At 42.9% G+C, this 27805-nt stretch overlaps 1 protein-coding gene across 3 annotated transcripts in view; it reads right to left on the reverse strand.

Moving 5' to 3' along the window:
- Positions 1–27805, reverse strand: part of PTPN3 (protein tyrosine phosphatase non-receptor type 3) — a 372274-nt gene that overhangs the window by 166850 nt on the left and 177619 nt on the right. For all 3 annotated transcript variants that reach the window (XM_030551500.1, XM_030551501.1, XM_030551499.1), the window contains exons 6-9: positions 19333–19377; positions 16600–16652; positions 8632–8752; positions 2401–2488 (exon numbers count right to left, since the gene is read on the reverse strand). In XM_030551500.1, the coding sequence (XP_030407360.1) occupies positions 2401–2488; positions 8632–8752; positions 16600–16652; positions 19333–19377 (307 nt within the window). The remainder of the gene's footprint in view (positions 1–2400; positions 2489–8631; positions 8753–16599; positions 16653–19332; positions 19378–27805) is intronic.

Here is a 27805-nt window from a genome sequence, read left to right on the forward strand (position 1 = left end):
ACCTTTTCTAGTGCTAGAATATCTTTTTTGAGGTGAGGAGACCACATCTGTACACAGAATTCGAGATGTAGGCGTACCATGGATTAATATAAAGGCAATAATATATTCTCAGTCTTATTCTCTATCCCCTTCTTAATGATTCCTAACATCCTGTTTGCTTTTTTGACCGCCTCTGTGCACTGCGTGGACATCTTCAGAGAACTATCCACGATGATGCGAAGATCTTTTTCCTGACACATTGTAGCTAAATTACCCCTCATCATATTGTATGTATAGTTGGGGTTATTTTTTTCCAATGTGTATTACTTTACATTTATCCACATTCAATTTCATTTGCCATTTTGTTGCCCAATCACTTAGTTTTGTGAGATCTTTTTGAAGTTCTTCACAATCTGCTTTGGTCTTAACTATCTTGAGTAGTTGGGTTTTTGAGAGTGGGTTTTGAAGAGAGATGAGGAAGGGGGAGGAACTGAAATAAACTGAAGAGTAAAAAGCAACAAAGAGTCCCGTGGCACCTTAAAGACTAACAGACGTATTGGAGCATAAGCTTTTGTGGGTGAATACCCACTTGGTCTGCTTTTTACAGATCCAGACTAACACAGCTACCCTTCTGATACTTGAAACTGAAGAGTGTATCCAAGTTCCACAGGGCTTAGAACCTATTGATCTGTGGTAATATGGGCCCAAGCACACAGGAAGTGGGATAATCTGCTGGAAAAAATGGGTGGGAGAAACTGGTGTAATGCAGACTGGTAAACTGCCCTCAATATGGCAATCAAACAGACTGCTTGGCATTTCCGGGCTGCCTGGAAAGAGTCCCAGAGGCAGAAAACTGCAGACTCCTCCTCCTGTGATTTGTCCCCTTCCTTCTGGACTGGTCAGAACGTTTAGGTATGAACAGCTGATAAAGCTGGAATGACTGAGGGAGGAACAGTTTCTTTTTAGGATATAGGGTGTAAATTCCTGAAGACTTCAACTTAGCCCTCCAGTCCTTCAGACTGTCAAGTTTCTCATCAGTGTGCTGCAAAATAAGAGTTGGACCTTCAAAGGGTAGACCATATATCATCTGCTGCCCCTCCTGTGGAAGCACCAACAATTAGAGCTATGAGCACCTGTGCATCACTACTGCAGATGTCATGGCTCTGACTACCATATCTGCCCCATCCGGGGAAGCCTGAAGAGACGCCCTGGCAGCCATATTACTCTCTTCCAGTACTGCCAGAAACTCCTGGCTGGCATCCTCTGGCCATTTTTACATGCATTTAAGGAAATCATCTCAGAGGGAGAAACCATATCTAGTCATCAGGGCTTGCTGGTTTGCAATACAACATTGCAGGCCAGCAATGCAATAATTTTTTCCCCATCTTAAAGGTCTAATCTCTCTGCCTCCCCTTTGGGGTGGAAGAAGGTGGTCCTAGACATTCCTTTCATTTAGTGCCAAAACCACTAAGGACCCTGGGAAGGGCTGTGTGTAGAAATGTTCAAATCCCCAGGACGGAACATGGTATCTCCACTCAGTCCTCTTAGCTGCTGGGGGCAAAGATGATGGCATTTGCCACAATACCTTTGTGGGCTCCAACATGGCCTCACTTATAGGGATCATCAGAATGTCAACCCCAATATGTCACCCACCTATGAGAGGATAGCAGCAGTTCTTTACCATGAAAACAAGTGCCTACGCTCTGCTAAGAGAAGTTCTTGTTCCACAATATGGCCAACTATGGCAGCAACTGAGACACGTGCAAATCACATTGAGAAGAGCTCACCATTTATATTATACAAAATAAAGGCGCAATTAGACTTTGGTATGCTATCATGTGACCTATCTGGCATGCTAGGACAGGGGACCTCTCTCGAGAACATTATGCATTATGGTGCCCATCTATAATCATTTTAAGACACATTTTTCATATTTTGCATGTTAATAGATGGAGACCCAAGACTTAGATTTAGGGGTCTAAGACTATACTGAAGTAGTAAAGGATCAGGATTCTTAAGGATGCATTGGAAATCAAAGTGATACCGAAGGCTTCTGCCAGCCATGTCACAAAAATAGCCACTTAGTTTCCAAGTACTTAACACACACTAATCTAGTTTACTGTCACCCTTCAAGCAAATATTTTGTTCTCCAAAATCTTGTGCAGTATCAAAGACAAAATGTCCTCAAATGAGGGGGAAAACTATTCTATAACTTCAATTTAATTTACAGACAAAACTGGAGACACTTTTACGACAAATGCAAAGTTGAGAAATATAATACAAATTAAGCTGAAAACAAAATACAGTGCGGCCAATACTGAAGTGCTTCTGTTTTCACTGTTAATGAAAGACTCTTGTCTTAAAAATAATATTTATAAATTCAATTATTTTTCCAAGCAAAAAATGACAACGTAAACATACTCTACCACTGTGTAATTCTACTCCATAGAATTCAAGGGTTCGTGCTATGTTTATATAACAGGACTCTGCTTCAGATTGCTTGAGACCACTAAAGAAAAACAAAACAAAAAAAGTTATTAATTTTAACTACATTACGTTAGAACAAGAAATTAAGCTCACTGACTTGACTATTTTAACTTATTACAAATGTTTCTTTTCAAAGCAGAAGAATCCTGTAGTCTGGAGGCTGACAGGTTGATCATACCTGCAAATACCACAGAAGCAGCTAAAAGATTCAGTATTTTAGCTCCTTCTAGACACCTCCTATATAATCCAGGGAATTGCATCACAGCCCCATTTGAGCATAAGAACGGCCATACTGGGTCAGACCAAAGGTCCATCTAGCCCAGTATCCTGTCTTCTAACAGTGGCCAATGCCAGGTGCCTCAGAGGGAATGAATAGATAATCATCAAGTAATTCATTCCCTGTCACTCATTCCCAGCTTCTGGCAAACAGAAGCAACTTTCAAAGTCTGAACCTTTAAATAACTAAAAACATAAGGCATAACTATTCACAGGGGTGGAAAAGATTCCAGACCAATTGCTATTCTCACACAGAGTCATGCTTGTGCTCCAGTCTGGTGATTAACTGAAAGTAGCAAGCAGCCTACCCCAAAGAATAAGCAGAGGAAGAGCACAATGAAAGGAGATAATTAAAAAAAAGCAGACTATAAAACCCAGTAACCAAAAAAAAATATGAAGAAGTTACACCTACTTTAGCGTTTTATGAATGAACAAATAAATTGACAGCTACTCCACAAATCTCCTCATAAAACCTTCTCTTTGTTTTTGCCAGAGATGTGGTAACAGACATTGATGAATGTGCTGCAAGCTTTGGAAGATGGTTTCCCCCAGTCTTCTTGTAAGCTTCTGCATTTGCTAACTTGAACTGCTGGGATATGTTGGCTTTGAAGCTTTCACACCTTTGTTCTTCCCAGCATAGGAGAGGAACAAGACATGCAATTTCCTAATTGGAAATAATTTGATCTGCAGGTACCAGGTGTCACCATCTGACCTTTTGAAACTCAGTGCCTTTAAGGCAAAACAAACTAAGAGTTACATCCTGGTAAAGATATGTGAGAATCCTGGAGTAGTTCTGACTACCACTTTGTTTTGTTAAAAGGCCTTTCCTGCAGTACTTTACAGGCAGACAATGCAACACACTAACTGATCATTCTAACAGAAGTGACTGAAATCCAGAAAGACAAACTTAATAGAAAGGAAGTATAATGAAGGAAGCCCAGTCCCACCGAGTTACTGCCCTAAAGGATCTAGGGATGAGAGGAGAAAAAGACACCTATTTTCCAGATGAACTTCTGAAGGCAGTTGAGTGAGGTACCTTGACTTGAGAGTCCTGAGACTAATGAAAATACCAAATGACCTGAAATCAGGACTTGTAAGAAACTGTAATGGCCTTACAACTATAGTAAGAAAACCAGGTTATGAAGACTTTCCAGACGCAGTAGTAACTCTAGATCAGGGGTTCTTAAACTTCATTTCACCATGACCCCCTTCTGACAATAAAAATTTCGACATGATCCCGGAGTAGGGGCAGAGCCTGAGCCTGCACAAACCTCGCCATCTCAGGCGAGGGTGCCAAAGCCTAAGTCCAAGCCCCGCTGCCCCGGGGGGGGGGAGAAACCCTTGGACTTCAATTCTGTGCCCCAGAAAGTCTAACAGCAGCCCTGGCAACCCCATTAAAACGGGGTCACGACTCACTTTGGGGTCCTGACCCGAAGTTTGAGAACAGCTGCTCTAGATGTAAAATCCTTCCTAAATCAAAGAAGGACATCTAGCAGGTGCTCAGTATAAACCCTCACATCCATTCTCTCAAATTCCAGCCATTAAATATGTTTGTTAGTCTACCTATAAGTGGTCACTACAGTGACCACTGCAACAGCAGATCTACAGCAGGACTTAAGGACATCTCCAACCAGGAAAACCAGGGCCAACAATGTCAAAAGAGAATGAAGTGGATTACATTGACTATGTCCTTCTCTGATCACTGTGACAATACTAGGAAAGAGTGACTTGGAAGGTATCAGAGGGGTAGCCGTGTTAGTCTGGATCTGTAAAAGCAGCAAAGAATCCTGTGGCACCTTAATGTCTGTTAGTCTATAAGGTGCCACAGGATTCTTTGCTGACTTGGGAGGATGACCTATATCAAAGGGTATAAGCATAACTAGCCACCATTCTTTCCTGAAGTCCGGGTAGTTTACTCAGAACTGCAGCTCCACTGACTGCTGCATTTAGGAAATTGCCAAAAGGACACTATTCTTTGAACATTGCCTGGAATAGGAAAAGTCTGGGAAATGTTTGCCTCCCAGGATCACAACCCAACACATTTCCTACTATGCTGGAACAGTAGAGAGAAATCACAATAATCATTTGGTTATCTGACAGTTGGTTAATATCGAAAGTTAAGAATTGAAGTCTGTGTGTTTATGAGTCCTATCGACTGCATTTGCAAAATTCTGAATTCTATTAACGTGGAGGAAAACACACACACAATATGCCTACAGAAAAGCAGCAGATGTAGTATCATGAGCCCTAAACTAAACAACAGAATTTAATCATGAGTCTGTGTATATAACCTGCACCAAACCTGTAGGTGTCCAGAAAACCAAATCAAAGGAGCAATCAGAAGACAAGCATAAAAATCCCACTTGCTCCAGTGAAGAGAAATGTTTGGTCACCTAAACAGAGACAGTTTGTTAGCATGTTGAGTGGACAGGCTGAAAATACTTCTCATATCTCCTCCCAGCACTCCTGGCAGTCCTTACCCAAAACCAAGAGTTAGTGATATGTTTGGAACCCCTCATGCTGGGTATAGATAGGATATGTTACCCCCAAAACAGAACTTGTAGTTCCTGTAGCTTTTGCCCTAGGGTTTAAGTGTTTATCCTTTTCCTCAAGATTGTTGTCAAACTTGGCTTTTTTCTTAACAATTCTGTCTAACTACCCCAAAAGTATGTTATCCATTTGGATCAGGTGGATTCCAGAGATGGTGTCCACCTCTTCAGATCACAGTCAGTTGGCTCTCCTAGCTACTATGGTACAAAATAAAGAATGATCAGAAAACCTTGTAATAAAAATCACATATCTACTGAAAGGAAAAATCTTTTTGTAGATTTAGAATTTTTTGTGAGAGTTGAAATAAGAAAGGACAGCCAAGATTCCTGAACATCTACAGCATTACCAGTTAGTTATGGTGTCAACAGCTTTCCTAGCAGATAGTGTGCACACACCAGTGTCTAGAAAGTGTGTTTCAGGAGACTTCCGTGAGCTGGACTCAATCTCTCTCCAAGCTATGGCAGTGTAATGGAGAGAGATATGAAAGTCTTGTGTCAGAAACCACACTATACATGAGTTTGTCAAGTTTGTATCATCTTTGTGTGACCTAATCATTTAATCAATTCCACTTTTAGGACTACTGAGGGCAAGAACTCAAACGGGAAACCTGGAAGAGATAAAGCAGGACATGGCTATTTACAGTGCAGTCCCTGCAGTTTTGTAATCCCCATAAAGGGACAGAATTTAAAGGGGACAATCTGGTCTAGGAATTATGTATGGCCTATGGCAGATTTTGCTAACTCATGTCATCTTAGACAGTGTCTATCATACCAAACAAACATAATTCCCCAGGGACCCTAATAAAGGATGGGAAAAATACTTTTATATTCTTTTCCTTCTAATGTACTCCCCTTAGGATATAGGAATAGTCTTAGTGGATCAGATCCTTGATCTAGCTAATTTAGTATCCTGTCTCAGACATTGGCAATCACCAGATCCTTCCAAGGAGGATGTGGAATAGTCAGATCCTTCATGGAAGGTCTCAGCCTAATCCCTACTCCCCCCCAAGCAGAAGGTTTCAAAGGAGGGATTAGGCCTATTAAGAAGTGTGAGGCTCTTTACTAGGCAAATCTGCACATGGATCATCTCTTCAATTATCAACATTTGATTACTTCAAATGAGGTAATTAAACTCCTTGATCATCAGTACTTTGGTGTACCTGCTGAGATAATTACCATCACCTATCATAAATAAGCATCACAAACACCTGACTCCAGTATTTAAATACTCAGAGAGGAGCCTGAAATAAAAAAGCAACCTCTTTCCTCACAGGTCCTATCTTTATCCATATCGTTAACTGCTCTGCAGGGGCCAACTGGTCACTCAGTTCCAAAGATGACAGCTGTCTGCGGTGAGGAGTTGACTTCAGCCCATCCATTCAGTGCCCCTTCACAATCCTCCACTGGCAAGAGTGATTTCTTACAGTCCCCCACCATTTTCTATTAACTGACTTATATCTGCACCCAGCATACAGGTTACATTAGTAACACCACATTTTTGGTATAGACTGGCAGCAGGGATGGGAGTAGTCAGCTTCAGCTTGTCCACTCAAAGTGAATAACAGCCCTGATTAGCAGTGACCATTGACAGGGAGAGCCAATACCCCTTACAGTTTGGGTGTTACCTCACTTGTGTCCAGGGTTTGGCTGTCTGACTACTCCCGATATTCCATGCCAAGAGCCTGCGATGTCAATAGGGGAGGGAGTAGACAAAGTACAGGACAGTACCTAAGAGGAATTGCCAGAACCCTTGGGTCTACAGCCTAAATCCTTGAACTAAACAGAGCTGCTGTGAAAAAGCTGTTCCCTGTTGTACAGATGCAACATACAGGGGCTGTGATGCAGCACACAGGCTTCTATGGTAGAAGACTGGAAGACACCAAGATCTTTATCATATCTCCTTCTGTGGCTTTTTTGGTCCAGTTAATCCAGTCCATCCATCACAGTCTAGAAGATTCCTTCTATATGTAAGGACCAATTTTCCTTTAGTGTTATTCATCTTCATCTATGTCACTAACATTCAATGGCTGCAAGACTTCTTTTTTCACTTAAAGTAAATTAAATATCTTCCCTTCCTACCCAACTAATGTTTGCTAGTTACATCTCACCAAACAAGCAATAAGCAAATAAAAGGGTAAAAAGTGACAGATTCAAATTTTTAGTTTTGAAGGACCTTTACATTTTGTATTTTTGCCTAGAAGACTGAACTTAATTATAATTTAGTTCAATTTGAAGCATTTGTTATGATAAAGGACATAAAAAATAAAAAGTAAACCAAATAAATTTTAATTTGATTTTAGATGAACTTTAAGTAGGCAGAAAATTAAAAAGATATTGTAGCACTTTTTTTCCTGTGTGTTGCAGTCTAAAGGAGAAAACTTTAAAATAGAAATAGAAAGTACTATGCATAACGTAGCACAGAAGTTAACTATTGTCCTGAAGATAACCTCTTTCCTGACTCCTGACCAACAGACTTTCCTTAAAGATACCCAATCCTAGTGGCAAATGTCAACCGTCAGACATTAAAATCCATTTAATACCTCTCTGAGATTAAAACAAAGATGGAAAATTTCATCTCAAAGGTAATGTAAATAAGTTATGAAAACAACAAAAAGTAGTCACAATGTAAATTAGAGTTCTAACTTCACTCAACTAGAACATTTGCTAATGCCTTTAATAACTATCAATACAGTACTAGCTGTGTTAGTAACATACATATAGTCAATAAAAATGTTTCCCCACTTATCCCACAAAGCAAATTTCAGCATAGATATGTCAAACGAATCAAGAAATCTAGCCACACAATACATGCAAACCAAGCCCACACCCAACACATTTTTTTGCTAATGACTAACAGCCATAATGATTCCAAACATTTTAAAATGACGTATTTGGCCAGCTGTAATTAGCTACCACCTTTTTCTATCTTAAACAGTAAAACCCACAAATTATTCAGGCTTTCCATAGCCCGATGAGAATCCCACAGGATTCTGATCATGGTCCAAAGCTCTCTAAAGCAAGGAGCTCTCAAAGAAATGCCCTCAGTGTCTACCTGACACCAACATTAATTTATTATAGTTTAATTGAACCACTGATTATTTTATAATCAAGATTTGTTTTTAAATTTAACATATGCTACATTCCCTAGTACATAACTTTTGAATACATACATTTCAAAATCAGAAAGCTCAAGCTTATTAAAAACAATATTAATGTAACATTCACCAGGTTAAACTTTCAGGAACATTAATCTTCCCTTCCCTCGACAATTTTCTTTTTGAACTCATGAGGTGGAGGGGAAGGAGAGGGAACGGGAAAGATATTAAAAGTATGTGCTTACCTGTGCTGTTCATGTAATGACTCTACTTTGGCTACAAAATCTTCATTCTGATCTGGTATGAAACGATAATTTGAGAGATATCTTGAATGATGTACTGAAGAGTTATGGTCTCCAAACTGAGCTGTTAGGGAAAAAACACATGCATAAGAAGATTTCATAGATAGCCTCAGTCTAGTGTAAATACTGTTTATGGGAACTTCCCCCTCCACACTAAATGACGTATTAACCAAGAGTAAGTATAGTTGTGGAAAACTGCAAGAATTAAAGATTATTTCTCATTGACTGCAGTTTTGTTTAACCTACTCAATCTTAAAACAACAGCAAATGAAAATCTCTTCCAACATATAAGTATGCTTACCATAAATAAATTTTTGGGCACTGATTAGCTCAATACTTTGTTCAATGACTCATTTATCCATACTTTTGCTTTGTATGCCATAACAAAACTTGTTAGACCACACATATTGCACCAGCACAGAATATAACCATGTAAAATGTCACAGGTGAAACAGAATTGTCTAAATCAGGGAAATCAAACTGAGCCCTTTTGATGTGTGTTGTCCCATTACAGATAAAGAGTCTGCAGACTGAAAATTCATTTTTTTTAAATGTCTTGTATTTAAAACTATAAAGAAAATGTTCCAAACTTTAACTAATGTTGTTTTGTCCCATTTTAACTACCCAGTTGTCATTTATCCATCTCCATCTTAACTGACTGTTAATGTTTCTCATGATAACCAATTCCTAATTTGTGCATGGATTTACAACAATCATATATGCACAAATGGCCAAATAAACAAAGGACAGAAACAGTATTCTATACAAGTGCCCATAATCATATTTTCCCACTGAGCGATGCTGAATACAACAGTAAAGTAAAGTATGGACAAATTGTTCTCTAGCAATGGAATATCTGCTATAAATTGAAGGACAGCATATGGCCCTAACTTTGTAGCCTCAGTCCATGGACAAAAGTAAAAGATGTAACTCAGCCCTTTCCACAAAATAAGTTTGACACCCTTCATCTAAAGATCACCCTTTATGGATAGGGAGTAAGAGTTTGTTAAGGTTTTGTTGTTGTTGTTTTAGGGCTTTGTTTTGATTCAAGCATTTACCTGCTGCTAAAAGAATTACCTAGAACTAATTGCAGTGGAATTCTAAGTTCACAAGTATAGATGTACCCACATGACTCGGCAGTAATGCTTTCATATGACAATCAAAATTACTGAAGTGATGTGATACTATGCAAATCACTAGAACATGAAATATTTTCTTAGCACAGAACAAACAGTACTTATAAAACATTTAAAGCATTAAAAATATAGAAAAAGTTACTTGAAAGATGTTTTGTGGATAAGCACCAGAACACATACAGTATACAATAAAGCCTTGGCCAAGTCACACAAAGTACATTTTTCTAAACAAGATGCCATTATTTTACAAAAATTTTAAAGGCCATGAAATATGAAATGGCAGGTTAGCCAAAGAATCAATATATCTTCATAAAAGAACCCATAGCACAACAATTGTAGGATACCTAAAGCAGAGGGAATACCGAATTTAGGAATACTGGCGAATTAAGATATGAAGGAAAAACTCTATGCCATATGAACCTTAACTACTGAGATATAAAAGAATGAAAGCTGTCAGCATCTGGGAAAATACAGTCCCATAGCTACTTGTCAGCACTAACTGGGGTCACAACACATATTTAAAAGGAAGAGAAAATGAATGGACAAACATGAAGTAATTTAGTTTGGTTACTGTAATGTTCCTACTGGCCTTTGCTCCTAAATGCCTTTGAAAGCAGCGTAATTTTTGTACTAGTTAGCAAAACCCACTCTTGGCAGAAAGATTTGGATTTAATGATAAATATCTAAACAAACTTTAACAATGTTTGTCAAACATTAACTCTACCTTTGAAAGTAAACCACTCACTTGTATGAACTGTGCCAAACTGAAAAAATTCCATATACTGCAACACATTAATGTAGATACAGGCCAATACCTTGCACAGATGTGCACAACTAAAGGCTAAGGCTATAGAACCATAAACTTATTACCTGTTTATCCAAAGTAATATATGCTTAATAATGGTATCAAAATAAAATATGCAAATTTCAGACAACTGTGTTTTGACTGGAGTGTGTACTTATTTTTCCCTTCCAGCAATTAAGATTTCTCAATCTCTTCCATATAATCTCTGTCCCAATATTTTTGTTTTTTTGGGCAAAGCTGAGAGGCTTTTTTTGGGTTTTTTCATATCAAAGTTGATTTGAAGCATATTCTTGGCAACAGGAGACTACATTGCCAAGAATAGTACATCTTAATTTTCTACGTCAAAATCTATGCTTGTGTTGCTTATCGTAATTTTACCTTCTCTAAAGAGAGTACCTACTGCTCAGTGATTCATTATGAGGTTGAGTTCTTCTAATTCATCTTCCAAACATGTAGGCTCCTCTTTTCTCCTTGCCTCCCCCCTCCTTCCTAGCTAGGGATGTCCTGTCAGGCCAGCAAGGAGGCGCAGGTTAGACTTGCATCTCCAGCTCCCTAGACAAATGCCATAGTTGAAGAGATTAACTATAATAAATGCTACTTAGTACATTGTAGGAGAGTAGTCTCAAGCATCATCCCACATTTTTTTTTTTATTACCTAAGCAATGGAAAAGAATTAGGATGTTTTCTCTTTTCTGTTTGTGGGCATCTGATGTAACTGGAAAGTATAACAATCTTTACAAACATGAAGAAAACAAACTTCAAGGAAATGGAGCCCTGGGGTGGGGAGGGGAAGGGGGTTGAGAAACACATACCTCTTATTTGAATTTGCATTGATCATTTAAAACATATCTGAAAAGTTTTAATAAAGGGAAAAAAAAACAGAACCATTCAAAGAGCCATAGTAAACAAGGAGGGCACACCTATTTAATAGTGCTCGGTCAACGAATGCAATAAAGACCAAATAGCAAGTGGTCAATTCCTTGGACAAACCCTTGAGATAATATGCCTAACAAGTAGCACAGTTGTCCTCAGCGAGGTAAAAGGATCTTTGAACATTTAAAGGCCTGCAAAATTCCTGTGTCTCTGTCTGTCTATATAGTGAATATGGATGCTTTGTGGCCCTGGCCTCCCATGTAATTCTAAAAATGGTTCAGATTTTCTGCAAGGTTTGGTTTTGTATAAGAGAATTTCACTGCCTGGTTAAAGTGTGTAACAGTTTCTCTTGGGTGTTGAAAGGCTTAGGTCATATACAAAGTAGATAAAAGGACTTGGGGAGGTGGAGTGCAGAGAAGAGGAAGCACAAATAGATTTGTAATCTGCAGTGTTGCTGTAGCTGTGTTGGTCCCAGAATATTAGAAGACAGACGAGATAATATCTTTTATTGGATCAACTTCTTCTGATGAGAGAGACAAGCTTTCAAGCTACACAGAGCTCTTCTTCAGATCCAAAGAAGAGATCTGTGTAGCTCGAAAGCATCTCCCTCTCCTCAGGAGAAGTTGGTTCAATAAAAATTACTTCACCCACTTTGTCTCTCTAAACAGATTTGTAGACAGTTTCTAGATTTGAGCAATAAGTCCATGAACCTTCATAAACATCCATGCTCCTCAGGCTTAGTACCTCAGCTGCTGGAAGCCTTCATGTTTGAGCAGACCTTTGAAAAGAAAGTCTACCAGACCAGGAATCCAAAGATGCTCAAGTGACAAAACCAATGGAGAATTATTGGTGAGTAGGTGACTGTTTCTGTTAGCTAACTAAGAATTTCATTATTCTCATTCTTCTATGTGCAATCTAAGTCCAGTCAGCCAGCCTGTAGATTTGCTCTTTGCCCAAATGCGACTGAAAGATGAAGGAAGTGGTCTTGAAAAATCTATGCACAAATTCCTTTGGGACTATTTCAAGAGATTTTCTGTCTGATGTGGATTGTTTAAGAATTCTTTGGGATTAAGCTATTTGGGCTGGAAATTTCCTTTAGGAAAAGGTAAACCCTGATGGGGAAGGCTTGAAAAACTTTGGAAGAAACTCCTATTTCACTATTTCTAAAATACGAAGGGAAAATATTATTAAAGCCATAGGACTTGGAGGGCCTTGACTAACAAAGAAAAAAGAAAAGAAAATGTCAGTATAACACAGGGTTTATTAAAAAGCAACAAAGAGTCCTATGGCACCTTGTAGACTAACAGATGTATTGGAGCATAAGCTTTCGTGGGTGAATACCCACTTCATCAGACATGCTAGTCTATAAGGTGCCACAGGACTCTTTGCTGCTTTTTACAGATCCAGACTAACACGACTACCCCTCTGATACTGAACATTTTATTGAAAGCTTCAGCTAATCACCTCAGCTATAGTACAGCAATCTCCAATCTACTGGGTTGCACAGCCTCACCGTTGTAAAGAGCTCTGTTGCTGCTGCTTCAGCAACAGCACTTGCTTGTGCCCCAGCCTATGACTCCCCTTAAAGGGACAGGGAGTGTCATTTTTTAAAATGTATTTGCAGAGGCTTGTCCAGTGGAGTTGGCAGACTGGTAACATAAACGACAAGCTGAGAGCTGCTAGCAGGCCAAAAAAAGTGATAGTCTAGCTGCTCTGCAGTGGAAGAACACTGGCAGAAGAGATATTTAAATTACCTCTAACGTGCATATTTTAGCTTTTTGGGTGGTCTACAGTCATGACAGGTTGGCACATGTGTTCGGCTAGGACTAAAGGGCACATGAGGCCACGCTGACCTGATGCACACAACTGAAAATGCCTGAAATAGAACAGAATCAGCACATGGAATTTTCAGGCAGCCATACAAGAGCAGAAACTGGTTCCATATCTTGGGAATTCAAACCACCTGAGTTCATCTACCCCAGGGTTCTCAAACTGGGGGTTGGGACCCCTCAGGGGGTCGCGAGGTTATTACATGGGGGGTTGCGAGCTGTCAACCTCCACTCCAAACCCTGCTTTGCCTCCAGCATTTACAATGGTGTTAAATATATTAAAAAGTGTGTTTAATTTATTGGGGGGGTCGCACTCAGAGGCTTGCTGTGTGAAAGGGGTCGCCAGTAAAAAAGTTTGAGACCCAGTGATCCACCCTCCCTTTGTTATTTTAATTGTGATTTCAGTTTCAGAGAGCTAATGGGAGTCAGAGCTGCCCTCTGGAAGAAACTCTGATCAAAAGCTTGAAGAAGCAGGGCTTGAGATAGCAATCACAGGGACTGAGAATTGAAGCTAAGGCCTTCCCTGGAACAACTGGGGAAAAACCCACCTAATTCTGGCATCCTAGGGGGTCCAACGCCATGGACTTTTCTTACCCCTCTGATTTACCAGAGCCTCAGAAACGCTCCTGGACTGCATTTTTCACCTTAACCAGCATAAAAAAATAGCAAGTGCCAATGGCTTATAGTTTCAAAATAGACCAGATCCTGCTGATGGACTTTTGGCCCAAATAACCTGGGGTTTGAACGTCATTTCTACAGAGTGGGAGAGGAATGAATGGTGAAGGGCAATGGAGCTAGGCTGGGAGAAGATTAAAAACAAACAAACAAACAAGAAAAACTACATAGCCTTCTGCTTAGAAAAAGAGAGCAGAACTCTAGAGGAAGCTCCTGCTTCTCCAAGCAAGGGTGAGAGACTGGAGAGCTGGAGATGTAAGCATTACTTTGTACAACTCCTTTAGCTGGCACATTTCGAAATTCGGAGCAAGAGTGAAAAGAAAGAGAGGTACCTATGTGCTTAGAAGATATGGAGGAAGAACTCAGTCGTAATGAATCACAATTTAAAGCACTCATAACAATTTATTTCTTGGATTGGGGCCTTTCTATAAGAACTGACAGCAGAAGCAGCGGTAGTAGTAGTAAATCTTTGCTACATGAGATTTTACATAAAAGCAGAGGATATACCAACTGGTAGGACAATCCATTACATTTAACTTTCTACAACTTTGTGGACAATTATTTTAGTTTACAATATAAATAATAAATAGAAAAATAAGACCAGATTTGTCATTTGAAACATGTTCTTTAATTGAACTGATGAGTAATAAGTTATTTTAAAATATTTGAAGAAAATATATAATTAGTGACTGCTTTTAAGAAACAAGAAATTCAAGACGTGCTGAATATAAAACACAGTGTGCAATATATAATGTTCAACATAAATTCAACATTAAAAGTAACATTTAATCGGCATACCCCCAGTATCTGAAGAATAGTCTTTGTAGTTATGATAAATCATACAGCCACATCAACTAATCTGACAGTCATACAGATTGTTCTACTCTCCTGTAATTTTTTACTACCATCAAACAAAGCAAAGTGTAGCATAACCAAAAGGCAATGTATCAGAACAGTTTTATTTTAGAACTTCTCTACTAAAGCCAAACTACCATGAAAAGACAATATGTAGAAACAGATGGTTTTTCAGAAGCATGATCTATTCCAGGTGACCACAACTACAGCACTGAGTGGTTAGCAACATTTACAAAACTGAAAAAAAAAACCTATAATAAGAATAAATTATATTTTACATGTGAAAAAAGAGAGACCAATACGTAAATGAAATAATTTCCCATACGAGAAGTCCTGTGAAAAAGAAATGTAAATGTAAAAATAAATATAAAACTTAACACATTATGGAAGCTCAGAGACAACGGCCACATGTTTTTAATCAACAATTGTGTGTAAGCAGCACCTTAAGATTAATCTCCTCCATACACAAGAGATAATGCATGAGGAAATTGCAGCTGAAAAGTCACAGTAGTTTAGTAAGAAATGGGTCGAACTGGGCTAACCAATGGTAGTTCAAGCCAGCAACCAGGGCTGCCCAGGGGATTCAGGGGGCCTGGGGCAAAGCAATTTCGGGGGCCTCTTCCATAAAATAAGTTGCAATACTATAGAATACTATCTTCTTGTGGGGGCCCCTGTGGGGCCTGGGGCAAATTGCCCCTCTTCCCCACCCCTCTGGGCAGCCCTGCCAGCAATACATACACACACACACACCCCACCCCCAAGGCTGCTATCTTGTACTCCAGAATCTCAGATTTCATTTAGAAGCTATTTAAATTAAAATCCAAAACTGAAATGACAATAGTTTATAATACCTATCCTCATATAAAAACCATCATCAGTAATCTATATCATATCATCACAGAGTAATGATATATTCAGTAAAAATAATTGGAACCCTATTAGCAAGACAATAGACATGTATTTTATTCGTTAGGGCAGTATTTATCCCTGTTATTAGGATGCACCTTATTTTGCTGAACCTGAGGCTCACAGAATGATCATGGGGTTTACACAAGCAGCAACAAAAACTATAGTAGCTTACAAAAGAAAATGAAGGAGGGAAACAATTGTACTGGGAATATCACTGTCCACAGATGGCAGGGCTACGGATATAGATTTATGGGAAAATACCCAAATATGCTAGAAAAATCATATATAGCATACAGTCTACACACTTATTTTACCATTAGTCACCCCCTCCCACAGCAACATGAGCCTTCTCTTCTCTTTAACTGCCCTCCTCTATACACTGCTTTATGAAATACCTCCTTATACCCTTAGTTCATTCATATTAGCTTTCCTGGACACTCCCGTTTAGAAAAACCCTTAGAGTGAAAATATCTTTTAGACCAATTCATACTGTAAGTTTTAAACAGAACACAAATGAGGGCACTGATTATTTCTAGTTCTTGAATCAATCTAATATTTTCCGTAGCATGGATTTAATGAGCATCCTACCTCTATTTAGTGAAACTGCCCTAGGCATCCAAGTATAGATTACTGGCCATGTATTCTTTCCTTCCAAGTAGGGCCTTAATCCTTCTTTATAATGCATCATCTTTAGCAACAATTTTATCCAAGAGGATAGGTAAAGAAAGTCTTCTGCACTGGAGTTATCAAAACAGCTCAGTAGAAGATAAGCAACAGCTCAATGATGGTCAAATATTTTACCAGCCAAGAAAGATTTGTCATTACTTACACTGTATGGAATAAGATGCAAGGACAACAGCAGAATTAAGAGGGCATAACAACCTGAGAAAAGAGAAAAAATAGGTTTATACACACATACATACATACACACACACACACACACACACACACACAGAGCATAAATAGGTAGAATATTAACTATTTCTCTGCAATCAATGTGTTTTGTAATGTTTAAGATTAATCTTCAGCAACTCTGATTTTTTTTATTTATTTTTATTAACAAAAGACAACAGTCATAGCATAGCAGGGTGATGAAAGCAAGTTGTGTAACAGCTCATTAATGGAATGGAAATAACTTGTCTTAAATGGATATATTCATATCCTTGTTGGATGCTTATTCTGGAAAGTGAAAAGGAAAGAAAGATTTTCTTGCTCTGGATATAACTTTAATAACTGCAGTCTACTATTTTTAACATGAGACATGAACATTAAAATTAGCCAAGTGCCAAGAGTACAAATGCAGCTCTGATCTAGAGTCTATACAGAAGTTGCTACCAATTTTTAAAGACAATAGGTAACGAAGATGAAAGGTTTTGACCACATTTTAGACTTTTTCATAGACAAAGACAGACAGAAGGACATCAGAGACTTCTAACTTATGCCTACCACGCAAAGACTACGTACAAATGAAGTCCATGAAATCTCCTGAGGACAGGGACTGTTCTCTGCTAGGACCATCTGAGGGTTAGAGGGATGTGGCAGGCCATGGAGGCGAGTGCCAGGGGCGGCTCTAGACATTTCGCCACCCCAAGCACAGCGGCATGCTGCCGGGGGCGCTCTGCCAGTCGCCGGGAGGGCGGCTCCGGTGGACCTCCCGCAGGCGTGCCTGCGGAGGGTGTGCTGGTCCTGCGGCTCCGGTAGACCTCCCACAGGCTGTGGGAGGTCCACCGGAGACGCGGGACCAGCACACCCTCCACAGGTACGCCTGCGGGAGGTCCACTGGAGCCACTTGCCCTCCTGGCAACCAGCAAAGCGCCCCACGCTGCCCCAGGCATGCGCTTGGCGTGCTGGGGCCTGGAGCCGCCCCTGGGGAGAGCATGCACCACACTCTTAAGGGATGGTACGCTCACCAGGCTACTCCCTCTACAAAGGAGATCTACTTTTGAAGCACAGACAACTTGTGCCTCCTGAAACTGGGGTGTGTGTGTGTGTACAATGTATAGGGAAGGAGATGTGATTGCCCCTCATGTCACCTCTGGAAGGAAATTCCAGCCCCACCTCCCTGGACCAGGGCAGCCAATTCCATGGGATCCTGAGAAGTGAGGGGCCTCTGAGCCCAGCTGGGACTGGCCCTGGCCCACAAACTCTTAACAACAGTGTCTCCCCGGAGCTCACAGATACCATAGCAGGGGAGCACAGGAATGCCCCTACCACCAGCTGAGCAGAGGGGAGGAAACCCACTTCCAGTGCTTTCCTCAGCAACCTCCTGTCCTGCACCCAGCCCAGGGATCGCCCTGTTCTCCCTACCCTACCAGAATTACTCAAGGTCGCTGCCTCTGTGTCCAGCTGAGGAAGCAGCAGCAGCAGCCCACCCCCTACATTCCTGCCCAGCCCCACCTGCTGGGAACAGGGACCAAGCAAGCTGGAAATGTGCCTGGAAGGGGGAGGCCTAAGTTTCTTCTAAGCTGCACGGTAGCACAGCAGGCTATCAAGGTCTGCACAGGATGGGGAGAGGCGCCTCTCCCCTGATCCCAAGCCTTGGAGCTACTGTGGCTGGGGGAGAGGCACCTCTCCCCCGGCTCAGGCTGCTGCCAAAAGAGAGGGCTGAGAGGAGTCCTCTCTCCCCTGGCGCAATCCCAGGATAGCCTGAACGCCAAACCTCTCATCCCCAGCTCCACCCCAGAGCCTACACCCTGAGCCAGAGCCCTCACCCCTCTGCACCCCAACCCTCTGCCCCAGCCCTAAGCCCCCTCATTCCCAGCCCCACCCCAGAGGCTATACCACCAGCCAGAGCCCTCACCCCCCCACACACACCCTAACTTTCTGCCCCAGCCCTGAGGCTCCTCCCACACGCCGAGTCCCTCGGCCCCACCCCTGCCACATATCACCTACATATTGGTGCACGTAAAATTCATTCCACACATGGATGTAAAAAATTAGAGGGAACATTGTGGGAGCCTCTGGCTTGCTCAGTCTCTATCCCCAGAAGCCATGCCCAGGAGGAGAGCAGAGGGGAAGGGTCATTGTCATCTCCTCAACCAGGTTCTTACAGGCAGTTGCTGAGCTGCACAGAGCAGTGACTCAAGTGGCTACCCTCTGTCAGCATAAGAAGCGGCTTTGTCCTGCCCCTTCTGCTCTCTGACTGGGCTTGGCTGCCAGGAATAGGGGCCAAAAGTGCGAGGGGGCAGGTGCAGCAGAAGGACGGAGCCCCTCTCCCTCACCCAGCAAGCAGAAATCTGGGGAAGGGGGCACTTGACCCTGCAACTTCCCCCCCAACACACACACACACATCACCTATGTGAAGCACAATGCTCACTGGAGCTCAAATGAGGCAGTTTCCTCTGGCATAATCACAACATGGGTTGCTCCTTTACAGAACCAACTAGCTCTATGGATGTTAGTAACATTGTCATTTGCCTGTTTTTGTAAAGCAATATTCAATTAAGAATACTTTTACGATAGCAAAAAAATCTACTCAAAAAGAGATTTTTTTTCTCCTTGACTGTTCCTTTTTATGTCAAGCTATTGAAGAAGGATTACTTCAATAAGAATTTTTCATTACCTTCCTTCCAAAATATCTGTCTTCAGTTGCAAGAAGAATAAATGCCTAGAACACAGAATTTGGAAGAGTTGATTCATGTTCAAATATCAGATTTAATCATTTCCAAGAAATCTGTATACAAAATTAAGTTATAAGCATGTATTTACAAACAAACTAGATGTACAGAAGTATAAGCCTACTTGGATGTTCCTTTAAATCTTTAACTATGTGAATTCTCACTGTCATTCACAAGAATTAAGGTCTTCTGTAATTCCTATTAAAAGTTAGTTCCAATCTTTAATTAGGTTAAAGGGTCACTATTAAATGATTAAAGGTTTCCTTGGATTCAAATACTAAGCGCACTGCCTCCAAAGTGCCCCCACTTAGTCAGTCTCAGGGGATAAGAGCTAGGAATCAAAAGTTAACTCAGTCTTATGCATGAAATTGCAGAATAAAACCATTAGAAAACAGGGCTTGCCTAGCTTCCGTGAATTTTGATTTTAGATCCAATCACCTGTCGCATCTGTGGATCAAACATCTTCTTTATAACAATAAATTATTGGTTTCAAGAGCTCATTCATGAAGTAGCTCCAATGCCCTCATATTTAAGATTGATTCATATGTAACGAAGATTTCTGATCCTATCACAATTTCTTTTTATTCATACATTCTAGTCTTTGATAGCTATTTGTATGGCACATAAGCTGGTATTCATTAAAATTTAAAAGGACAATCTAGTAATAACATCTAAAAAGGGTCTGAACTCTACAAATGTTAGCATATTCATAATGTAACAGTGGCTGAACCAGCTTTTTATTTGATTAAGGTGAAATTCAGTGCATGGTCTACATGTGCTCTTCTTAAAGGAACAGCTACATGAAATTCCTATGTTATCAAATACATTAAATACATAATGCAAAAACATCAAGATTTACAATTCATTTGTCAAGTCTGTATGCTATGCTTGAAAATCAAACATGCTTCACTTGTCAGTCAATGGATTCATAGATAAAATGCATGATGCATAATTCTGTATTTAACTATGGAAGCACTGCTTACAATTTCATAGGTGAGGGTGAATTAAATCTAGCAGTTAAAACTGGGATTCAACCACTGTATTATTATTTATTATTTGTATTATCATAGCACTTAGGAGTCCTAGTCATGGACCAGGATTCCATTGTGTCAGGCTCTGAACAGACTTAGAAGAAAGAGACAAAAAGCACTTATATTTAGATTATAAAACAAGATAGAAAAAATGGATGCAGACAGAATGAGACTGGAGTACAAGGAAATAATAGGACAATATTGGTCAGCATGATAGGCAGTGGTCTCTGCACAGCAGTAGCCTACTTAGCAAGTTCTTTTACGCCTTGCAACAAAAGAAAGAGAATTTAAAGGGTTTTGAAGAAGGATAATGAGTTAGTTTTGCGGAGCTTCTCCCAGGTGGAGAGACAGCATGGGAGAAAGCATGAAGGTGCCTGTTTGAAAACATAACAAGTGGGCAATAGAAGCTGATATCATGGATCGACTGGAGACATGAGTCATCTTTTTGATACTTAATGAGAGGTGATAGGTAAGTGGTAATAGGTAATGAAGGACCTTGAAAGTAAAGACAAGTAGCTTACATTTGATACAATAGAAAAGAAGGAGCCAGTGAAGCGATGCAAACAAGGGTGACATGGTCAAAGTGATGGGGTAGGAAAATGATCTTTGCAGCAGCATTCTGAATGGGTAACAGTGGGGCAAGATTGCATTTGTCAAGGCCAGAGAGAAGAATGTTGCAATAATTGAGACATGAAATGATGGGAGCCTGGACAAGAGTTTCAGCTGAGTGGAAGGATAGCAAAGGTCGTATCTTAGAGATGTGATACAGAGGGAATCTGCAAGACTTAGACATAGCCTAGATGCGAGGATCTAAAGAGATCCAAGTTGATGACACCTAGGTTATGAGTCTGAGTGACAGGAAGAATGGTGGTGTTGTTCACAGTGAACAAGAAAGGAGGTTGTGGGGAGGGTTTTTTTCAGGGGTGATGTGTGAGAGAGCAAAGATTAAAAGCTCTGTTTTTGTTTGAAACTGACAGCACTTTCTCTGAGTAGAGAACCAGTTTTCTGAGAATTTGTAAGTAAATCTTAGTCTGTAAGTTAAAAAAAATAATTTAAAACAGGTTCTTTAATAAATGTAGCACTCTGTGTCACAACATTTTTTTGTCCTTATTGATTTCAGTAACAAAATGGACTCTTCAAAACTTCCCATGTAGTAAAAGCTCACTGAAATCTTGTGCATCTTAGCCTCATTCCCATTAGGAACAATGTGAGATGGTGTTCATTTTGAAAAAGTGCTTTGCCCTACAGTGACACCATAAGTAATTTTTTTATATGAATAGGTTTTTTAAATCAGTTTAATCTAATCAAGGACTATAAATACTGTTATGCCCTTATAGTTGTTAGGATATTGTATGGCATAACTATAGAACTGAGTTATGGCTGTCTGAGTGCCTTCATTGCTCACTTCCAAACCTCAATATGTTTGGATTCTTTTACATAACCATAAAAGACGGTTACTCACCTTTGTAACTGTTGTTCTTCGAGATGTGTTGCTCACATCCATTCCAGGTAGGTGTGCGCACCGCGCATGCACGTTCATCGGAAACTTTTTACCCTAGCAACTCCAGTGGGCCGGCAGGTCGCCCCCTGGAGTGGCGCCGCCATGGCGCTCGATATATACCCTTGCCGGCCCACCCGCTCCTCAGTTCCTTCTTGCCGGCTACTCCGACAGTGGGGAAGGACGGCGGGTGTGGAATGGATGTGAGCAACACATCTCGAAGAACAACAGTTACAAAGGTGAGTAACCGTCTTTTCTTCTTCGAGTGATTGCTCACATCCATTCCAGGTAGGTGACTCCCAAGCCATACCTAGGCGGAGGGGTCGGAGTGAGAAGTAGCGGCATGGAGCACTGCAGATCCGAAGGCCGCATCCTCTCTTGACTGCTGGACCAGGGCGTAGTGGGAAGCAAAGGTGTGGACCGATGACCAGGTCGCTGCCCGACAGATTTCTTGGATGGGCACACGGGCGAGGAAAGCCAGCGACGACGCCTGCACCCTGGTAGAATGCGCAGTCACACGGCCCGTAGGGACGTGGGCCAAGTCATAGCAGGTCCTGATACAGGACGTTACCCATGAGGATAACCTCTGCGAGGAGATAGGAAGCCCCTTCATGCGGTCCGCTACTGCCACGAAAAGCAGGGGGGATTTGCGGAACTGTTTGGTCCTCTCCACATAGAACGCGAGAGCCCTACGGACATCAAGCGAGTGGAGCTGTCGCTCCCTGCCTGAAGAGTGAGGTTTCGGGAAAAAAACCGGGAGGAATATCTCTTGGTTGATGTGGAAGGCCGAGACCACCTTGGGGAGAAAGGCAGGGTGTGGCCTCAGCTGCACCTTATCTTTGTGGAAGACTGTATACGGGGGGTCTACCATGAGAGCCCGGAGTTCCGACACCCGTCTAGCTGAGGTGATAGCTACTAGAAAGGCAGTCTTCCAAGAGAGATAGAGTAGGGAGCAAGTAGCTAACGGCTCAAAGGGGGGCCCCATGAGCCGAGACAACACCAGGTTAAGATCCCAGGTTGGAGCAGGGAGTCGGACGTTAGGGTATAAACGTTCCAGCCCCTTCAAGAATCTAGTCACCGTCGGGTGAGAAAAAACGGAGCGGCCATCCCCACCCGGGTGAAAGGTGGAGATAGCTGCCAGGTGGACCCGCAAAGACGATATCGCCAGGCCCTGTTGTTTGAGGGACCAAATATAGTCTAAAATATTGGCCACCGAAACTTCCATAGGTCGGAGACCTTTCTCCACGCACCAACAGGAGAAACGCTTCCACTTGGTCGAGTATGTCGCTCTAGTGGAAGGCTTCCTGCTGCCCAAAAGTACTTCCCATACCGGGGTGGAGCAGCGCAGTTCAGAACCGGTCAGCCACGCAGGAACCACGCCGCTAGGTGTAGCGACTGCAGGTCCAGGTGACAGAGAGTCCCGTGTGAAGGGGCAGGGGAACTGGGTCGGCTATGGCCAGGTCCAGCAGCATGGGGTACCAATGTTGCCTGGGCCACGCCGGGGCTACCATGATCACACGAGCCCTGTCCCTGCGCACCTTCAGAAGGACCCTGTGGACCAGTGGGAACGGGGGAAACGCGTAGTACAAGTGGGTCGTCCACGGAATAAGGAAGGCATCCGCTACAGACCCGGGCTCCCTGCCCTGAAAGGAGCAGAACGCCTGGCATTTCTTGTTCCCCCCGGACGCGGACATCTCTAAGATACGGGGGAAGAGGTCCACACGGGGATAACCCCACCTCTGGAAGATTGAGAGGGCAACGTCCGGGCGAAGGGACCACTCGTGTGATAGGAAGGATCTGCTCAGGCGATCCGCCAGCGTGTTCCGTACTCCGGGGAGGAAGGAAGCCGTGAGGTGAATGGAGTGGGCTACACACAAGTCCCAGAGTCGCATCGCCTCGTGACATAGGGGAGAGGATCTGGTGCCGCCCTGCTTGTTGATATAGTACATGGCCGTCGTGTTGTCGGTAAACACCGCGACACAACAACCTCGAAGCTGGTGACAGAACGTTTGACAAGCAAAGCGGACCACTCTCAACTCCCGCATGTTGATGTGCAGCTTCACCTCCTGCGGGGACCACAGGCCCTGTGTTCTCAGGGTTCCCAGGTGGGCCCCCCAGCCGAGATCTGAGGCATCCGTTCTTAGGGACACCGAAGGCTGAGGTGGGTGGAAAGGGAGCCCCACACACACTACGGACTGGTCTAACCACCAGCCGAGAGAATCTAACACCCCCTGGGGGATTGTGATCAGCATGTCTAGCGGTTGCCTTGCCGGCCGGTAATGTGCGATGAGCCACAACTGAGGGGCCTCATGCGGAGCCGAGCGTAACCGGTCACAAATGTGCATGCTGCCATGTGGCCTAACAGGGTTAGACATGTCCGTATGGATGTCAAGGGGGCTGCCCGCAATCGCTGAACGATCGCCGACAACGCCTGGAACCTCGGTAATGGCAGAAGAGCTCTGGCCACGGTGGAGTCCAGGACGGCCCCGATGAACTCCACCCTCTGCGTGGGGAGCAGGGTGGACTTGTCTATGTTGATCATGAGGCCCAAGGTAGCAAACAGGCCGGTGATCCTGCGGACGTGGCTGCAAACCTGTAGTTCCGACGTGCCCCGAATTAACCAATCGTCTAGGTAAGGGAACACGTGGATACGACTGCGCCGAAGATGTGCCACAACGACTGCCATGCATTTTGTGAATACCCTCGGGGCCGTAGAAAGGCCAAATGGGAGGACTGCAAATTGGTAGTGAAGGCGGCCCACCACGAATCGAAGGAAACGTCTGTGGTGTGGCCAAATGGCAATGTGAAAATAAGCGTCCTGCATGTCGAGGGCGGCGTACCAGTCTCCCGGATCCAGGGATGGGATAATGGTCCCCAGGGATACCATGCGGAACTTCAACTTCACTAGGTATTTGTTGAGCTCTCGCAGGTCGAGGATAGGCCTGAGGTCTCCCTTGGCCTTGGGGATCAGAAAATAGCGGGAATAAAACCCCTTGCCTTTCTCGTTTTCCGGAACCGCCTCTATAGCTCCTTTGTTGAGGAGCGTCTATACCTCCTGTCGAAGGAATTGCTCGTGAGAGGGGTCCCTGAAGAGGGACGAGGAAGGGGGGCGGGAAGGAGGAAATGATATAAACTGCAGGCGGTATCCCGTCTGCACCGTGCGTAAGACCCAGCGGTCTGATGTTATTTGGGTCCACGCCGGGAGGAAAAATGAAAGGCGGTTGGAAAACGGGGGGGAAGGATCCATGGGGAAAACTGTTACTGCGCCCTTGGGCGCACCTTCAAAACGAAGGCTTGGGCCCAGGCGGGGGCTTAGAGGAGCTTTGATTCTGCCCGCCCTGGTTCCCCGAATGTCTATACCTTCCATTCCTGCCACGGCGCCTATTGAGGTCCTGCCGTTGGCGGAACTGGGGGTATGGCCTGCGCTGCTGTTGCTGCTGTGGCCGGAAGGGTCTGCGCTGCGTTCCCGGCGTGTGCATCCCGAGGGAGCGCATAATGACCCGACTGTCTTTGAGACTTTTAAGTCTGCGGTCTGTCTTCTCTGAAAACAGGCCCTGGCCTTCGAACGGGAGGTCCTGGATGGTGTATTGGAGCTCCGGTGGAAGGCCAGAGATCTGAAGCCAGGAGATACGGCGCATCATTACCCCCGAGGCGAGGGTGCGGGCAGCCGAGTCTGCAGCGTCCAAAGAAGCTTGCAACGAGGTTCGTGCAACCTTCTTGCCCTCGTCCAGAATGGCCGCAAATTCTTGGCAGGCCTCCTGTGGCAGCAGCTCTTTGAATTTGTCCGCTGCCACCCACGAGTTAAAAGCATATCTGCTGAGCAGGGCTTGTTGATTCGAAACCCTGAGCTGAAGGGCCCCAGCCGAATAGACCTTAAGGCCGAGGAGGTCCATACGCCTGGCCTCCTTGGATTTGGGGGCTGGAGCTTCCTGTCCGTGGCGCTCCCTCTCGTTCACCGACTGCACCACCAGGGAACACGGTGTCGGGTGGACGTGGAGGTACTCGTAGCCCTTGGAGGGGGCCATGTACTTCCTCTCGACGCCCCTCGCCGTAGGGGGGATGGAGGCCGGTGACTGCCAGATTGTATTGGCGTTGGCCTGGATCGTCCTAATGAAGGGTAGGGCGACCCTGGTGGGGGCATCAGATGAGAGGATGGTGACGATAGGGTCCTCGATCTCAGAGACCTAACTAACAACTGTAATAATAACGGTAGTTAACAAGGAGAGCTAGGGACGTGGAGGACAGCTATGCCGCGCTCCACAGTTCCAACGACCGACACGGAGGTAAGAAGGAACTGAGGAGCGGGTGGGCCGGCAAGGGTATATATCGAGCGCCATGGCGGCGCCACTCCAGGGGGCGACCTGCCGGCGCACTGGAGTTGCTAGGGTAAAAAGTTTCTGACGAACGTGCACGCGCAGCGCGCACACCTACCTGGAATGGATGTGAGCAATCACTCGAAGAAGAACTCTGAATTTCTTGGGTTTATGATGATTGTTTTGGGGATGATGATTTCAACATCACTTTAGTTTTTTTATCATGGAGCATACATATCAATAATTTAAAATTTTTACTGGGGGAATACTGTATAATTGTTTACTTACATAAGGAAAACTACTCCTACGTCTTATCACAAATGGCAATTATTTTGTGCTTTAATTATTTTCATTCTAGCTCAAACCTGAGAGCTATGAATACCTACAAGGCCCTTTGATTGGATGTTGCAGGTGTTAAACCTGACCCAGTATTACATCATTTGTGAAGAATATATCTTATTCATTGCATATTCTAATTACATTAAGAAATTAGGTTTAATTTGTGGCATAAACATTTCCTATATTCTACCAAGGGCTTCTACCAAGTGCTACTGTAAACCATGCAAGGATATAACATTGAACACTAGGTTTCTACTGTTTTCATAAAATTTAGAGTGCTCACAGGACAAGCTCTATGGTAAGACTGCATGATTAATATTTTAAAGTGTAAAAAATGCAAAAAGTTAAGGATCCTATTTCAAAAGTAGCTACAATGTTGTACTTCATAACTGTAATGATACTACAAAATATATAAGCAATAATAATTACAAGCAAAAAGAAGTTAAAAGAATTACATTACAATATCATGAATTTGAAATGCCTGATTTATGGTTGCCCATGCAACCGTAATTTTGTCTCTTTGTATATGCACCCTGTACACTGAATGAGGCAAAGGTCTCAGACTACAAAATAGTATATGATAATTTAATTAAAGACTGTATGCACAAAACCTGAAAGGAATTTCATGGGTCAAAAAAGGAACTTCCATGACCAGAGGGCTTCTCCCTCTTGAATTCCAAAGGTCTGCTGCAAACAATAGAGGGGTTAGAGCTTTTCAGAAAAATTTTATAAGTATCTTCTATAATGAAAAGTATTAAGCAACTTAACAATGGAGGAGGGGTCAAGAGGGAGGAAAAAATGAACTACTGCATGTATACAAATTGGCCAAATCAATGTTGCTGTAGAAGCACTAAAGTAACAGTCAGGAGATGAAAAACTTAATTGTGCAACATTTATTTTTAAAAATTATTATATTTAGTGGAAAGGGAAAGAATGGCATGAACGCATACTTCCTGGAAGCATTTACTGCTTTAACTGCAGGTTTTTAGTGTGCAGTGGCAGAGTCCCTAGGGCCAGTTAGTCTAGGAGTTCTCAAGGTTTTTCTTTCTGAGGCCCACCCTAACACACTATAAAAATTCCAGGGCCTACCAGGGGGGGCTCAGTCTCTGAGCTTCAGCCATGGGGGGACTTGGGGCTCCAGCCGTGGGGGGGGGAGGCTCATGGCACCGGGGCTTCTGCCCCATGGGGAAGAAGGAGGGGCTTGGGGCTCCAGGATTCTGCCCCATAGGGGCTTTAG

The sequence above is a fragment of the Gopherus evgoodei genome, chromosome 2 (genome assembly GCF_007399415.2).
Source record: "Gopherus evgoodei ecotype Sinaloan lineage chromosome 2, rGopEvg1_v1.p, whole genome shotgun sequence".
Taxonomy (NCBI): domain Eukaryota; kingdom Metazoa; phylum Chordata; order Testudines; family Testudinidae; genus Gopherus; species Gopherus evgoodei.